At 58.5% G+C, this 15003-nt stretch overlaps 2 protein-coding genes across 3 annotated transcripts; one reads left to right on the top strand and one right to left on the bottom strand.

Annotated features, from left to right (window-relative positions):
• Positions 1-848: 848 nt before the first annotated feature.
• QPCTL (glutaminyl-peptide cyclotransferase like) lies at positions 849-7378 on the bottom strand. Of its 2 annotated transcripts, XM_040996261.1 has the most exons (7): positions 6951-7377; positions 6331-6474; positions 5260-5541; positions 4175-4327; positions 3965-4064; positions 3427-3543; positions 849-1619 (listed from the first exon to the last, which is right to left on the bottom strand). In XM_040996261.1, exons 1-7 carry the CDS (start codon positions 7248-7250, stop codon positions 1474-1476), a joined length of 1242 nt encoding a protein of 413 aa, XP_040852195.1. In that variant the 5' UTR covers positions 7251-7377; the 3' UTR covers positions 849-1473. The 2 variants fall into 2 exon arrangements, with proteins under 2 accessions (XP_040852195.1, XP_040852197.1); XM_040996263.1 differs by lacking the exon at positions 5260-5541 and having other exon boundaries at positions 6951-7378.
• Positions 7379-7841: 463 nt separating this feature from the next.
• Positions 7842-11254, top strand: SNRPD2 (small nuclear ribonucleoprotein D2 polypeptide). Its single transcript, XM_040996228.1, has 3 exons — positions 7842-7919; positions 8981-9160; positions 10989-11254. Coding segments are annotated over exons 1-3 (357 nt in total). The 5' UTR covers positions 7842-7917; the 3' UTR covers positions 11164-11254.
• The last annotated feature ends 3749 nt before the right edge of the window (positions 11255-15003 follow it).

The raw sequence follows: 15003 nt of genomic DNA, 5'->3' as shown, positions 1-15003 counted from the left end.
CCCCAAGTTGTCCTTGATGTCACCTGCAGTACTTCAAACACACAGCCTGCAGGTTATGTATGCCACGTGTCTGTGTGCCTGCACTGGAGGGGCAGTCCCAACCATCATGTAAGTCCAGTGGGGGTTTTTGTCAAAGCCCAGAGAGCTTCAGGCTCAGCAGCGTTGATGAGGGATCCTCCGAAGGTCGACCGGAGGCCCCGGACCTGCATGTCTGGAATGCTTAGCCAGGACAAACACACAGAGAGAGCTGAGGGAGGCCTGGCACAGCAGAGGACAGACGCAGACACACACACACAGCTGAGGGAAGCCAGCCAGCTGCAACTTCACTTCTAATGCGGGGCTAGCAGGCCTGCCTTCAGATGTGAGTGTGGAGCCATGATTAAAGATTTTTGCTGATTTTTATGAAGAGGAACCCAGGTGATTTGGGGAGGGAGGTGGGAGGTGTGCAGGGGGAGGCAGCAGAGCTGAGGGTGAGTCTCCTTCCCTTGCCAGCATGCTCAGCTCACGAGTCTTGGTTTCAACCACTGCATTCCCCAAAATGAGAACTGAAATTGCACCTGCCTCGGGAAGGGGGGTGGGGGCAGGGACTAAACGAGATGACAGGTGTCAAGTCCTCACCAGGCCCTGCCCTCTCTCCCATGCTTTGATGTCCTGAGGGTCAGCCCTGAGTCTTCCAGGGTTCTGGACTAGAAGCTGATGTCCCCTTAGCTATAGAACCACCCTCCATGTTGGCCTGGCACTGCCACTGACGGCCGAGGGCTTCGTCAGCAGGGTCCACCAGAGCAGTTGCCATGCAGCTCAGCAGAGCCGGACATTGTATCCCCGGCTCCTCCGTGAGGGGAGCCATGTCCCTAAGGATGGCACAGCCCAAACGGTAGCTCAGGTGTTCGCTTGACGAGCCCTGGGCCCTCCCTGGAGGACTGAAACAGGACCGGGAGTTTCCAGTTTGTACAGAGCAGCACCAGCTGGCGAAACATTTCATGTCCTCTCGCCCCATTTGTTGGCTCTCGGATCCTTCTCCTGGTGCCCATCTCCTCTGCTCCTGGGCGCAACACATGCCCTGTAGACCCCACTTGGGTGCTGGGTTTGGACTGCAGCAGCAACACAGCTGCTGTTTGGGAGGACAGATGGGCAGACGGTACACGAGATGCAAATCAGAGCGTCCATTGGCTGGCAAGGTGCTGCTGGTCTGGTCTGTGGCCAGCGATGCCAAGAACAGCACTGGGTCCCCGCCAACCTTCACATCCAGTATTGACCTCTGGGAAGGGATAGCTTCTTCCTCTTCTTCCTCCACGGTCTCTTCCCCGTCCTGGGAGGGTGGAGCTGAGGTAGTCAGCGGGGAGGAGATTTCTGGTCACAGCATCAGCAGTTGTAGAAGAGACTTCCCGGGTCCGTTGCCCTCGGCAGGTCCCCCTTGCTGGTCGCTGCTCCCTTGGAGCTGGGTCTGCCCTTGGGTCACTGCTGTCTGCCAGGCTAGAGGCCCAGGTATTCAGCCAGGAACACGGCCAGGATGCGGCTGAGGTTGTGAATGGTGGGCGGGTGGAGATTGGCCTCGGAGTCGGCAGGGGTGTGCCACACGGAGGGGAAGGGCGTGGCTATGAGATGGAGCACCGGAACCCCTGAGGTGAGGGAAGGGAGAGAGAGGGAGGTCAGCGGCCATCGCCAACCCAGGAGTCCCTACCCACCACACAAACGCCAACTGACACTTCAACTCTGGGCTTTTAGGTGCATGTTCTTTTTTACAAAAAAAAAAAAAAAATTAAAAGAAACAACATATCTTGTTTTCATAACACAAATGCAAGGCACTCAGACACTGAACCTTGCTGTGGAGAGACCAGAAGAAAAAAAAAATGTTCTTTATCCTCACCACGCAGGTGCACATCTGGCTCCCTTTCTTTTTAAAGATTTATTTTTATTGCAAAGGCAGATTTACAGACAGAAGGAGAGGCAAGAGAGAAAGATCTTCTATCTGTTGGTTCACTTCCCAGGTGGCCACAACGGCTGGAGCTGAGCCAATCCAAAGCCAGGGGCCAGGAGCTTCTTCCAGGTCTCCCTTGGGCCATCCTCCACTGCTTTCCCAGGCCACAAGCAAGGAGCTGGATGGGAAGTGGAGCAGCCAGGACTTGAACCAGCACCCATATGAGATACTGTTGCTTGCAAGCACATTAGCCAACTGAACCATCATGCTGGCCCCTTCCCTTTTACTATTATTTAAATAAGAAATAGCACCTAGACAAGCACTGTGCTCGCTAGACTGTAGGCGGCAGGCTAAGGCCACACACACACACACACGCACACACGCACACACACACACACACACGCACACACACGCACACACGCACACGCACACACACACACACACACGCACACACGCACACACACACACACACACACACACACTGATGGGCAGGCTTCGGGTGAACCGCTCAGGATGCTGCGGGGAACTCCCTCACCCATTCTCCGAGTGCCTGGGTTAGGGTGCAGCAGGTCAAATCCCAGCTGCTCCGCTTCCCATCCAGCTCCTACTAATGGTCCTGGGAAGGCAGCAAAGGATGGCCCAAGGGCTTGGGCCCCTGCACCCACCTGGCAGGCCTGGGATCTGGCCAGGTCCCTGCCCCCTGGTTAACAGTACACTCAGTGTGACCCCATGCCACATCAGCTTCCTCCACTAGGCACAATTCCGCATGCGTTTGTATCCAGGCTTGCTGGATATTTCTGCCTGGCCCCGGCTGGCCTGGGAGCCAGGCAGCTGGGCCCCAGACCCCCCATCTACTGACTTCCCACCTTGAATCAACCTGTAAAGGCACTGTAAGGAATGTGTATTTGTCGAATGCGTCCACTGCACAGTGCACTTTTGAAAGCATTTTTTTTTTTTAGCAGTTATTCTCTGCCCAGCATGGTGTGAGGAGGCACCATACATACCTGTTCTAATTACAGCCCTGTGCCTACGTTTGTATGCAAGGCAAGTCTCCACTAAGTTCAAGGAAAATGTGTATTATGAGAAATCTGTGGCCCAGCGCCGGGGCGTAGTATAGTAAGCCTTCACCTGCAGTGCTGCCATCCCATGAGTGTCGGTTCTAATCCCGGCAGCTCCACTTCCCATCCAGCTCCCTGCTTGTGGCCTGGGAAAGCAGTCGAGGCCAGCCCAAAGCCTTGGGACCCTGCACCCATCCATGAGGAAGATCCAGAAGAGGCTCCTGGTTCCCAGCTGCAACATGCTGTTGTGACCATTTGAGGAATAAACCAGCAGATCAAAGATCATTCTCTCTCTCTCTTTCTGACTAAATACTTCTTTAACAACAACACTAGACATCTCCATTTCACAGATAATGAAGTTAAAGCACAAACAGGCCCCCAGCACTGCCCAGGTCCCAGCTGGGCTCCCTGGACACCTGGCCCCCTCCTCTGTGTCCCTGCAGTGCCCACCTCTGCGGAGGAAGGGGATATGGTCGTCCTCCACCGAGCCGGGGGGCTCCCCGGGCTGGAAGTACATCACTTCCTCGGGATGCGACTGCAGCAGGTTCAGCCGGTGTAGACGCTTCTCTGGGGGTAGTTGAGGAGGAAGGAGAGCGAGTGTCAGTCCTCTGCAGCCTGGCGCCCACCGCCCACAGCAAGAGGCCATGGCTGTGTCGTGTGGACACAGGACGGATCCCAGCTCCTCCTCATGGTGGGCTCCCCGCGTTCCTGGTCCCAGTTCATCCCTCTAGGTCTCCAGGGCTTCCCAGAGAAGTGCTGACACCTGCCCTAGGTCACCCGTCTGAAAAGAAGCATGGCCAGGACTGAACAGCCGCACAGGCGCTGTCTTACCGCCCTCCCCCAGTGTCTCAATCTCCGCTCTTGACCTGCAATGGGATTCACTGGCATTTCTGCTCCCAGCAGCTTCTTAGACCAGCCAGGTAGAAGGTCCCAGGGTGCTGCACGTGGCGCAAGCTGAGCCAGCCTTGACCTTGGCCTTGGCCCTTACCGATGCTCCTGAGCCGATGGAACCAGCGGATGGTGCGAGGGAAGTGGCTGTAGAAGGTTGGGTTTGGGGCTCCCAGGAGATCCAGAAGTACAAAGAGCTCCTGCAGGAGAGGCAGCCCAGGCTGGAGAGAGGGGGCCAGCTGGGCTGGATCCTACCCCCCACTTCTCCTCTCCCTCCTGGCCCAAGCCCAGCAGGAGCCCTCGCTCTTACGATGGCCTGGATCCTGGTGGGGCCGGGACTATGGGGCATGGACTCCATGAGCTTGGCCAGGTGTCGAGATCCATACAGGGAATCCCTGGGCCCCCACTCCTTCAGCGCCTCCTCGCCGTCCAGGAACATCAGTTGCAGGGTCACAGGGGCTGCCTAGGGGAGCAAAAGGCCCCAGGCCGGCTCAGTGCCAGCTTCTGCCTGAGTCCACCCCCACGTCATGACCTGGCCCCCTCCTCCCTGCCCCAGCCTGGCTGGTTAGAAATCCAGGTAGGTGACATCACTCATGGAATGAGGGTGGCCAAGAACCGTGTCCTTGATTTTTACGGAATTTATGTTGTTGAGTGGCAGCAGGCAGACATACCAACAAGAAGCTATGCGACAGTGACAGGAGCTGTCTGAGGTCACTAGGGAGGCTACGCTAAGGAAATACCGATGGTGTGCAGCAGGAGCCACGCAGGAAGACAGTGGTGAAAAACTTTCTCTACAGTAGGGCTGACAGCAGGTGCAAAGGCCCCAAACCAGGGCAAACCCTAGGGTTGGAGGGGCCCAGAGCAGGTGGGCATGGCTGGAGCGGAGTAAGCAGTGGTAAGGGTGGGAGGCTGCAGGGGACTGAGCTTTAGAGAGGTGCTGGGTTGGGGCACAAGGGGTGGAGTGCATTTGCAAAGGCCCACAGGATGCAAGTACATCACAGTATCTCCCACTGAAAGTGTCTGTGGTCACTGCCTCCCTGAAACTCACACGGTATCACAGGGGTGGGGGAGGTGACACCAGGCTAGAGGGGTGGCTGGGCAGGGGGTTAAACTGTCCTTGGGGGCTTCTGAGGCCAAGGCAAGAGCCCCCCGGGAGGCTGTGTCTGGCACGCCTTGGGGTCCTACATAGGCTCTGGCCTGTGCTTGGAATGAATGAGGTGCGAGCCAGGCAGGGTGTGGGTAAGACAGGAAGGCGGAATGATCTCTCTGGCTCTGTGTGTGTGGCGGCTGTGGGGAGACAAAACGAACGACAACCACCCAGGCGAGGAAGGCTGGTGGCTCAGAGCAGGGTGGGGGTGGCCCGGCAGCGCCCCTCACTCATCCCCCACTTCTCACCTGTTCCTTGGCCCTGCTTAGCTCTGGGTCAAGGGCCTGGGCTAGCTCCAGGAGCAGGGCACAGGGCACGGCAGAATCCGTGGCGCCCACGAATGGGGCTGCCTCGGGAGGAAAGAGCTTCGAGTCGTAGTGGCAGGCGAGGGTGAGGTGACGAGCGGCCCCTGGGTCCAGTGTGGCCACGATGTTGCCGAAGTCCAGGGTTCCCAGGGGCGTGGAGGCCGTGAAGGGATCCAACTCCACATGCCAGCCGGCCTCCAGGGTCCGCAGCGTGGCCTCCAGGAACTAGTGAGAGAGAGCAGGGAGGGTGGAAGGGCCTGGGGAGGGGGCAGGGAGAAGGGCAAGTGACCTGAGGGCCACACAACAGTGGGGGTGACTCAAATGTCCCCCTCCCGGACGTCCTTCTGCTGGGTACCTCCTGGGTGCCAGATGTTGGGGTTCACCCCCATCTTTATGCCAACAAGCCTGACCCCGGCTGACTCCTAAATCTCTTTCATCCTGCCATTCTAGGGGCTGGCACAATGGCTCAGCTAGCTAATCCCCAACCTGCAAGTGCTAGTTCTTGTCCCAGCTGCTCCACTTGCCATCCATCTCCCTGCTTGCAGCCTGAGAAATCAGTTGAGGATGGCCCAAAGCATCCCACGTGGGAGACCTGAAAGAAGCTCCTGGCTCCTGGCTTTGGATTAGCTTTGCTCTCTGGCCATTGAGGCCACCTGGGGAGTGAACCAGCTGATGCAAGATCTTTCTCTCTGTAGCATGGGGATTGCCAACGAACTGCAAACAGAGTCATTGAGGAACTAGGCAGGTTAGGAAACTAGTCGGAGGTCATGCTTCCAGAAGGAGGCAGGCAGCACCCACTGTGGAGCTCACCTATAATGTGGGTTCAAGTCCGGGGTCTACCACTCCTTAGCTGCAGGGTCTGGGCCAAGTCTACAAGCTCCAGTGTGTGTTTGGTTGGGGGGCGGGGACCCTCTCCATTTCCTAGGCTGCATAATGAAGATGATTTCCTATCCCCTGGTGGGCTGGGGCTGGGAGGAGCATCAGTGTTGGGGGGAAAGTAAGAGGGGGTTTTACCTTCCTGACTTGGAGATTGCCAGGAGTGCCTGGAGGCCTCACAATGAGCAGTGGGTGCAGATAATTGCCCCACAGCCGCTGCAGGTCCAGCTGCCCCACCACCCTCCGCAGCCGGGCTTCAGGCAGACTTCCGACCTGCGGGCTCTGAGGAGCCAAGTGGGATAAGGAAAAGAATGAGCACATCCCGTCCCCCCAGCCCCCGACACACACACCCATTGCAACCCTACCCAGAACACACAGCAACCTCCCCCTCAAAGTCTTGCTTCCTCTAACGCGCATCGAAGATTTCCAAGATCAAAGTCTCTCCCAGCCCATCCTGCAGCCTGACCCACCACTGATAGGGAAATCAAAGCCCAGGGAGACACGCTTCCATATGCTTGCCTTTCAGGCTTGGAACCCAGAACTCCCCAGCCTGGCGACCCCAGACCCGTTCTCTCCAGAGGGTTGGGGGAGAAAAGAAGCCACTGTTGCAGACGCAGCGCGCCTGGAGAGGGCACTGCCCTCCAGGGACCCAGCTGGTGGGAACCTGCAGCCAAGGGCCCTGGGTCACGCCACGTCAACCCGAAAGAGGAAGTGGGGCCAAGAGGGCCCTCGGGGTGCCAGGGCGCACCCGGCCTTACCCGCAGCTCCTGGCCCCGTGGCAGCGCCTCGGTCCGGCGGTGCCAGCCGCTCCAGAGCGTGTAGAAAGCCGAGCCCAAGGCCAACGCCAGCAGCAGCAGCGGCAGCAGCTGGGCACGCGGAAGCAGCCGGCGCTTGAGCGGGGAACTGGGCGCCATGACGCCGCGATCGCCGAGCCGGGGCCGAGGCCGCCCGCGGCTCCCGGAACGCATGGCAGCTTTCGGTTCTAAAAACCGGTGGCGGGGGCAGCGGGGTGGGGATCGCGGATCAAGTGGAGGCTCCAGCCAAGGCCCACCCACCATGGAATCTCAAAACCAATGAGCGACCGAAGAGGCGGGTACCGTACGAGGCGGGAAACCAATGGGACGCTGCCCAGCCGCGGGGACGCGCCTCCCCGGCTCCCTGGGACACCGGGGATGGCTCCCCAAGAAGAAACGCTGAGGCTAAAGGCAGGAGGAGGGAGAGCCAATGGGCTACGTTTGGTCGCGTGGGTCGGGAGGAGCTGTGGGCACGCCAGGAGGCCGTCCCTGAAGCGGAAACTGGGGCCGGCGGGCATTTAGAACAAACCCTTGCAACCTACGCCGCTCCGACCGCGGGCTGGCTCGAATCAGATCCTGTTGGTTTGGCTCTCCATGTTCCTGGTACGGAACGACGCCTCCTCGGGCCTGTGGCTCCTTCTCCAGCCTTGTACAGCACTATCCCCCAACCCCAATCCGGGGTCGCCATGGCAGCAAACCACGCCCACCACCCTGCGCAGGGGCGGGATCGCCATGGTAACTGGCCACTCCCACCACAATCCGCGGACGATGGTCGCCATGGTGACAGGCCTCGCCCATCGCCGCGCGTGAGCTGTGCGCAGGCGCCCGCGGAAGTGGGGCGGCCGCGGGAAGCGGAAGTCCCGCCCCTCCCTCTCGGTTCCCCGAAGCTGCGGCGAGGCGGAGGAAGGAGCGGGACGTAGCGGCCGGCACCATGTGAGGCTCGAGCGGCCGGGCGGAGGCGCGGGGTGTGGGTCTGGCCGGGTCCCCGGAGCAGGCGGGACCGCGAGGTGGAGGGCGGCCTGGGCGGAGGGCGCGGGGCAGCTTGGTCGGGCTTGCCCGCAGTTTTGGTTGAGACGGACGAGGAGGAGCCATTTTTCGAATGCGGAGGATAGAGGAGCGGGCACCGACTTGGAGGGCGCGGGAGGCGGCTGTCCGCCCCGATGGGCCCCTGGGACGGGTCTCCGTCACTGCCTGGACCTGGGGGGGGATTGGTTCGCTGCATGTGCGTTGCATGCATGCACACGTGGGCGAATGGCTGAATGAAACGTCGCCCAGGCCCGCGGAAAGCATTGGATTTGGCGCCTCAAGCATGAATCTATGGCCGCTTGTCACTATTCCCCAACTTTTTCAGCAAAACAGCTGTTAAAGACTTACTTGTTTTTATTGCAAAGGCATTTACAGAGGAGAGATATTTTCCTTAAATGGCTCCTACAGTTGAAGCTGAGCCGATCCAAAACCAGGAGCCTTTGTGGGTCTCCCGCATGGGTGTAGGGTCCCAAGGCTTTGGGCCGTCCTGGACTGCTTTCCCAGGCCACAAGCAGGGAGCTGGATGGGAAGTGGAGCTGCTGGGATACGAACCGGCGCCCTTATAGGATCCTGGCGCTTGCAGATGGAGGGCTAGCCAATTTAGCCACAGTGCCTACTCTAATAGAGCTGTTTTATAGAAGAGGTTTGAACAGCTGCAGGGGGATTCCTAGGACCCAACCCCGTCAATGGTGGAGACAAGTGTCCAGATGGTTAGGTGGCATAGGTCAGGTTTCAGAGCACGGGAAAGGTGGAGGGGACGGACAGCGTTTCTTGGCAAGGTTGATGGCGCATCTGAGATAGAAGCTGGGTTGTCATCAGGTTTTGCTCATGAATGACAGAGGGGGAGGGTTAGGCTGGAGCCAGGCCTGCAGTGTGCCAAGTCTGACATGATTGGGCAGCTATGCCAGGGGAGAAGGCTGAGGCCATTGCCCCTCTGATCGCCACCGGGTCCCCGCGCCTCCATCCAGGAGTCTCCTCAACAAGCCCAAGAGTGAGATGACGCCCGAGGAGCTGCAGAAGCGGGAGGAAGAGGAGTTCAATACGGGGCCCCTCTCGGTGCTCACGCAGTCGGTCAAGAACAACACACAGGTGCTCATCAACTGCCGCAACAACAAGAAGCTGCTGGGCCGCGTGAAGGCCTTCGACAGGTGGGCTGCTGGGCAGGCTGCGGGCTCCTTCTGAGGGTGGGCTCCTTCTGTGGGTGGGCTCCTGGCCGGGCTGCCGGCTCCTTCCGCGGGTGGGCTCCTTCTGCGAGTGGGCTCCTGCCCGGGGCTGCTGGCTCCTTCCACGGGTGGGCTCCTGGCTGAGGCTGACAGGCGTCTCAGCACCACCACTGCCGTGGGCATAGGCTGGGGTGCTAGCCTGGGCTGGGGTCCCTCTCTATGGCCGGTGTACCTGGGGCAGCTGACCTCACACAGGCTAAGGGCTCCTCACAGCATCGGGCACATGGGACAGATTGAGTTACTGAAAGAAGCTGGAAAGCTTTTTGCCTGCCCTTCCTGTTCCCCCCATGCCTTCCGTGCATCCAGAGGCAGGCACCTCCTAGGCCACATGCCACACCTGTATTTGTGATGCAGAAAGGTCTGCTGTCGGTGGGTTCATTCTCCAGGTGGAGCTTCTTCTGGGTCTCCCATGTGGGTGCAGGGTCCCAAAGACTTGGGCCATTCTCTGCTTTCCCAGGTGCCTTAACAGGGAGCTGGCTGGAAAGTGGAACAGCCAGGACTTGAACCAGTGCCCAGCAGGGCATCTGTGCTGTTGCTCCCCTCCCAGTGGAACCGCCCAGCTGCTCCCTTGCAGCCTGATTTCCTGTTCCTCTCCGTAAATCTGTCTTGCTAATCAAAAATCTTGAGGCTGGAATTGTAGTGCAGTGGGTTAAACTGCTCCCTGTCTTGCAAGCATCCCACGTGGGCACCGGTTCAAGTTCAGCTGTTCCTTCCAATCTAGCTCCCTGCTGACGCACCTGAGAGGGCAGTGGGAAAGAGGGCCTGGGTATAATGGGTCTTTGTAATTTTTTTTTTCTGAATTGGAAATACAGTCCCGTGCTTTGCTGAGGGGCGCATGCCGCTATCTGCCCAGGAGAAGGTGTTCTGAGGGCTGTGTGTCCTGGCTAGGCCTCGCTGCTCACCTGAGTCGGACTCTGGGCCCCTCCTGCCCTGTGCCCTCACAGTGTCCCTGCGGGGAACTGCGGCAGAAAGCTTCCGCACTCCTGGCTTTTTCTTTTTCTTTGTTCTTCGTACCATTTGGTACTATTCCCATGAGGTGCAAAGCCCATGAGAAATACATGTTATTAAAATAAATGCATAGGGTTTTGTTTGTTTGTTTGTTTGTTTGTTTTAAGATTTATTTATTGGAAAGGCAGATCTTACATTCACTGGTTCATTCCCCAAGCAGCCGCAACGGCCGGAGCTGAGCCAATCCAAAGCCAAGAGCTGGGAGCTTCTTCCTGGTCTCCCACAAGGGTGCAGGGTCCCAAGGGTTTGGGCCGTCCTCGACTGCTTTCCCAGGCCATAGACTGTCTTCTCCCACTTCTGTCCTTTCGCTCACTTGCACCCTGTGAGGTGGCAGGTGGCAGCTCCAGTGCTTAGGTCCCTGCCACCCCTGGTATTCCTGGTGCCTCGTGTTGGCTTCTGCCACCCCTGGCTCTTTGCCGGCATGCAGGGTGCTAACCTGTAGGTGGAAGACTCCCCACCCCACACCCCATCTCTCTGCACTTGAGAGACAAGCCCGCCCTTTGCTGCTGCCTCCCTCCATCCTGTGGCTCAGGCGGAAGCGTTCTGTGGCTGAGTTGCTTTCTAGTTCTTTGATAGAAATGCTGCCCCAGTTCTTGACCCCTGACTCCAGTGCTTCGAGGAAGGCAGCACCCTCTTCTGTGTTTCAAAGAGCAGGAGGAAGGACGAGTCTTTCGTCACAGCCCAGGCAGGGTGGGCCCCTGGCAGGGGCCAGCGCCGCCTCCTCACCCTCTGTCCCCCGCCCCAGGCACTGCAACATGGTGCTGGAGAACGTCAAGGAGATGTGGACCGAGGTCCCGAAGAGCGGCAAGGGCAAGAAGAAGTCTAAGCCAGTCAACAAGGACCGCTACATCTCCAAGATGTTCCTGCGCGGGGACTCGGTCATTGTGGTCCTGCGCAACCCACTCATCGCCGGCAAGTAGGACCCCTGCCTGCAGAGCCTGCACACCCTGCACACCTGCCCCCCGCCTGCCCCCGCACCGCCAGATGAATAAAGCCCTGTGGTTTTTCTAATGCTTTCTCTCCATTCAAGCACCAGTGAGCAGGGTGCCGTCTCAAGAGAGGGAGGCAGCTGGGCTGGGACCTTGGGCCAGGCAAGAGGCCTCAGCCATGGCTATCCATGTTTGGCTTCCCTGTGGGTAAAAGTGAGTGGGGTTGGCAGAAGTTTCTGTTCCTTTTGCTGTTTTTGGCTCTTCTAGGTTCCATTGCTGCCTCTTTCCCTTCCTTCTTCCTGCCTCTCAGCAGTGGGTTTTGTGTGAACATCCACAAGTGCATCTCCCGTGCCCAGCCCTGTGCAGCAGGGACCCTGGGAAGCCCAGGGTCCTGGACCTAGTACTGACAGTGGCTGCTTGGGCGACCTGGGGGCAGGTCCCACGCACTGGCTGTCAGCTGTATCTATAAATGCTTGCCACCAGGGGGAGACAGTGAGGGTCCCCCAGGGCAGGAAGTGGTGGTGTACCCCAAGATCTGAATGGGGCTCAAGAAAATCCACTTTGCTCTGACCCACACAGCATGCACCACATCACCTCGCCCAACAGTTCTCATCTCTGTCCGAACGCCAGGCAGCCATGGGGATTCTGCAGAGGACCCCTGAGCTATGACAAGCGTCACCCAGTTAGCCTCAGCCCATCAGTGCCAGAGAAAGCATGACGCATGGTGGCACTGCAGCTGTGCGTCCATGGAATGGTCTGCGTCTGGAACAGCTGCCCGCTAGACTGGAAACCTTTCAGCCCAGGTCCACGTGGGTCTTCGTCCCACCGTCTGTCGGCCCTGCAGAGTCACAACCTCCCCCTTAGCCTGCTGCGGATTTAGGGAATCTTGTGTCCCACCCCTGTTCTGAGGTCACCCAGTGTCCTGATGGGACAGCTGAGGGCAGCTGGTTTGCCCAGGGGCACCCTGTCAGGAGGCAGGTGCATCCACACGTGTGGGGAGCCAGACCTCAGGACTGCTAACCCTCAGGGAGCAGGTGTGAAGAGGGGACCCTACTGTGGGGGGCCCTTAGGAGGGAGCAGACCCCGCTGACTCAGAAGGACCACTCAGCAGAGATGGTTCCCCAAAGCGTGCAACTGGCGTGACAGTCGGATGGCTGGATTGGATGCCACGGCCCAGGTTGGCATGGCTGGCTCCGGGGCCTGGCTCTGCCGCTGATTTGACCTGCGCTGAGAGAGCCCAGGAGGCGCTGTCATGGGCTTGTCTTCCTCTCAGTCTGCTCCAAAGTTTGATTTTTGGGGGTAGGGGGGGAGATTAATATTTTTAAGATTTATTTATTTACTTCAAAGGCAGAGTTACAGATAGGGAGGAATACTAGTTGACTCCCCACGTGGCTGCAGTGGCCAGGGCCGGGCCAGACGGAAGCCAGGAGTCTGGCACTCCACTGGGTCTCCCACATGGCTGGCAAGAGTCCAGGCACTTGTGCCATCTTCCACCACTCCAACGCATGTTGGCTCAGGATTGGAAATGGAGCAGCTGGGACTCCAGGCGGCACCCATATCCCACAGGCACAGCAACCTTAACCACTTGGTCACAGAGAGGAAGATCTTCCATCTGATGATTCACTCCCCAAGTGATCGCAATGGCCCGGTGCTGTGCTGATCAGAAGCCAGGAGCCTTTTCCAGGCCTCCCACGTGGGTGCAGGGTCCCAAAGCTTTGGGCCGTCCTCGACTGCTTTCCTGGGCCACAGGCAGGGAGTTGGATGGGAAGTGGAGCCGCTGGGATTAGAACCGGCACCCATATGGGATCCTGGGTATGCAAGGCGAGGACCTTAACCACTATTCCATCGCGCCAGGCCCAGCCCTTTATTTTTAAGAAGAAATTACTTTGCCCTGTAAGCTGGCATCAGAATTTCCATTCCAGGCCATTCTGCTCGGTGTTAGTGAATTTCCTTCCTTTTCACCCACCCCAGTGTTTGACTTCATTGCAAAACCAGATTTACAGAGAAAGAGACAAAGATCTTCCTCTGCTAGTTCACTCCCCTGATGGCCTCAACAGGCGGAGTTGAGCCAATCCAAAGCTCCCATGTGGGTGCAGGGTCCCGAGGCTTCAGACCTCCCTCTGCTGCCATCCCAAGACACGAGAGAGCTCACATGGGTTGCTGGTTTTGCAGGTGGAGAGTTAGCCCATTGAGCCATCTTGAAGCTCCATCTTTTCGGAGGGTGTTTATTTGAAAGGCAGAGAGCGAAATCTTGTATGCGCTCCCTTCACTCCAAATGACTGCATGAGACCAACCCCAGGAGCCCAGAACTCCAGGTACCCAGGCCATCTCACTGCCTCCCCTGGTGCATAGGCAGGGAGCTGAGTTGGAAGCAACACTCTAATAAGGGATGCTGGTGCCACCAAACCAGCCCCTGCCCGGCATCCACAAGGACTTCCAAAGCAGAACTTGTGGGAATAGTGCAAGGCCAGCAGGTGGCGCAACTACCTCGTGCCCTGTGTGCAGTAGGCAGCATCCCAGGGGCCATGCCTTGCTGTCTGGCACCCTGTTGTGTGGGTTCCATCATTCTTCATTAAGCCAATTTGCAGAAAGCCTTTCCGTCAACTGGTTCACTCCACAGGTGGGCACACTGGCCAGGCTGAGCTATTCCAAAACCAGGAGCCAGGAGAGAGCGTCTTCCGGTGTCCCATGTGGGTACAGGGTCCCAAGGCTTTGGGCCAACCTCTACTTCTCCCCATCCTCGACTGCTTTCCCAGGCCACAGCTGGATGGGTTCCCATCACTGTACCATGCACCCAGCAAATCTGCAGCTGTGCTGGGCCTTGTCTCTCTTGGCCTCAGCAGCAGGTTTGTGTGGACACCACCCTCGGGTGCATGCCCACCCTCGCCTGTGTGTCATGGTGAGCAGAGGGTCTGGGCTGCCACATGGTAGCTGGGCCTCCTGGCTGGGGACCAGTCACGGCTGCATGGTGTCCGGGGCTTCCAGTCCAGCCACAACCTGCACCCCTCCACTCCCAGCCATGTCCTTGACAACCTGACAGGATTCTCTGACCCAAGAAGCAGGGACCCCAGTATTTCTCATGTTTTATTTCCAGGAGTTCCTGCCCAGACCCACAGCCTTACAGCTGAGCAGCCGCAGAGCGGGGTGAGCCCTCCCTGCCCCCCAGTGCTCTCAGTGCCTCAGACAGCCCATCTCATTCTGCAGCTGGCAAAGGCTGGCCACTCTGGACGCACTGTTTTTCAGCCATAACTGCCTGAAGTGTCCCTGTGTACATCTGGACACAGGCAGTGTGGCACCCACAGGACACTCAGCACTCACCCTGAGTCCTGGGCTCACTCAGCAGTCCCCTCCACTCTGCCTTCCAGGTAGCCCCCACCCGGCTTGGGGAGCCCTGCCACCCCCATCTGCAGGAGGGGCAGCTCACCAAGCCCCAGCTTCCTCCCCTGGCTCTGATCATCGAATCCTCTGCAGGCGGGCAGTGGCATTGCCTCAGAGAGCCCTTGAGGCTCTCATGCCAATAGTCCTGAGTGTCCCTTCCCGCCCTGTGTGGGCTCTGGCTCGGTGTCTCATTGCAGACCAGACCAGCTCCTCCCTGCCCCAGGGCCTTTGTGTGTGCTGTTCCTGCCAGAGCCTTGATTTCCAGTTGTTCCCCTTGTTAAATGTCACCCTAAACTCCTGTCTAGAATCCCTGCACCAGCCATTGCCATAGCTCTCAGTTTGTGTTCAGGGTCTTCCTCCTTCAGGATGCTGGCCACCTTGTCTCCTCTCATGTTTCCCGGGCGTCCCCTACACCGGGCCTGGCACGGAGGAGGCACAGCGCAATCCTGCCAC

This window comes from Ochotona curzoniae, unplaced genomic scaffold, assembly GCF_017591425.1.
Source record: "Ochotona curzoniae isolate NIBS_2020 unplaced genomic scaffold, NIBS_Ocur_1.0 patch260, whole genome shotgun sequence".
NCBI lineage: Eukaryota > Metazoa > Chordata > Mammalia > Lagomorpha > Ochotonidae > Ochotona > Ochotona curzoniae.
Note: the sequence above shows the minus strand (reverse complement) of the source record. Positions and strands in the feature narration are given on the sequence as shown.

Excerpts from the sequence above, each read along its gene's own strand:
- QPCTL (XM_040996261.1), bottom strand. The coding sequence starts at position 7,250 with ATGGTGGGTGGGCCTTGGCTGGAGCCTCCACTTGATCCGCGATCCCCA. Across the intron at positions 6,475-6,950 it reads CACGGGGCCAGGAGCTGCGG|AGCCCGCAGGTCGGAAGTCT; the intron begins GTAAGGCCGGGT and ends TTGGCTCCTCAG. Across the intron at positions 1,620-3,426 it reads TATCCCCTTCCTCCGCAGAG|GGGTTCCGGTGCTCCATCTC; the intron begins GTGGGCACTGCA and ends CCCTCACCTCAG.
- SNRPD2 (XM_040996228.1), top strand. Across the intron at positions 9,161-10,988 it reads CGCGTGAAGGCCTTCGACAG|GCACTGCAACATGGTGCTGG; the intron begins GTGGGCTGCTGG and ends CCCCCGCCCCAG.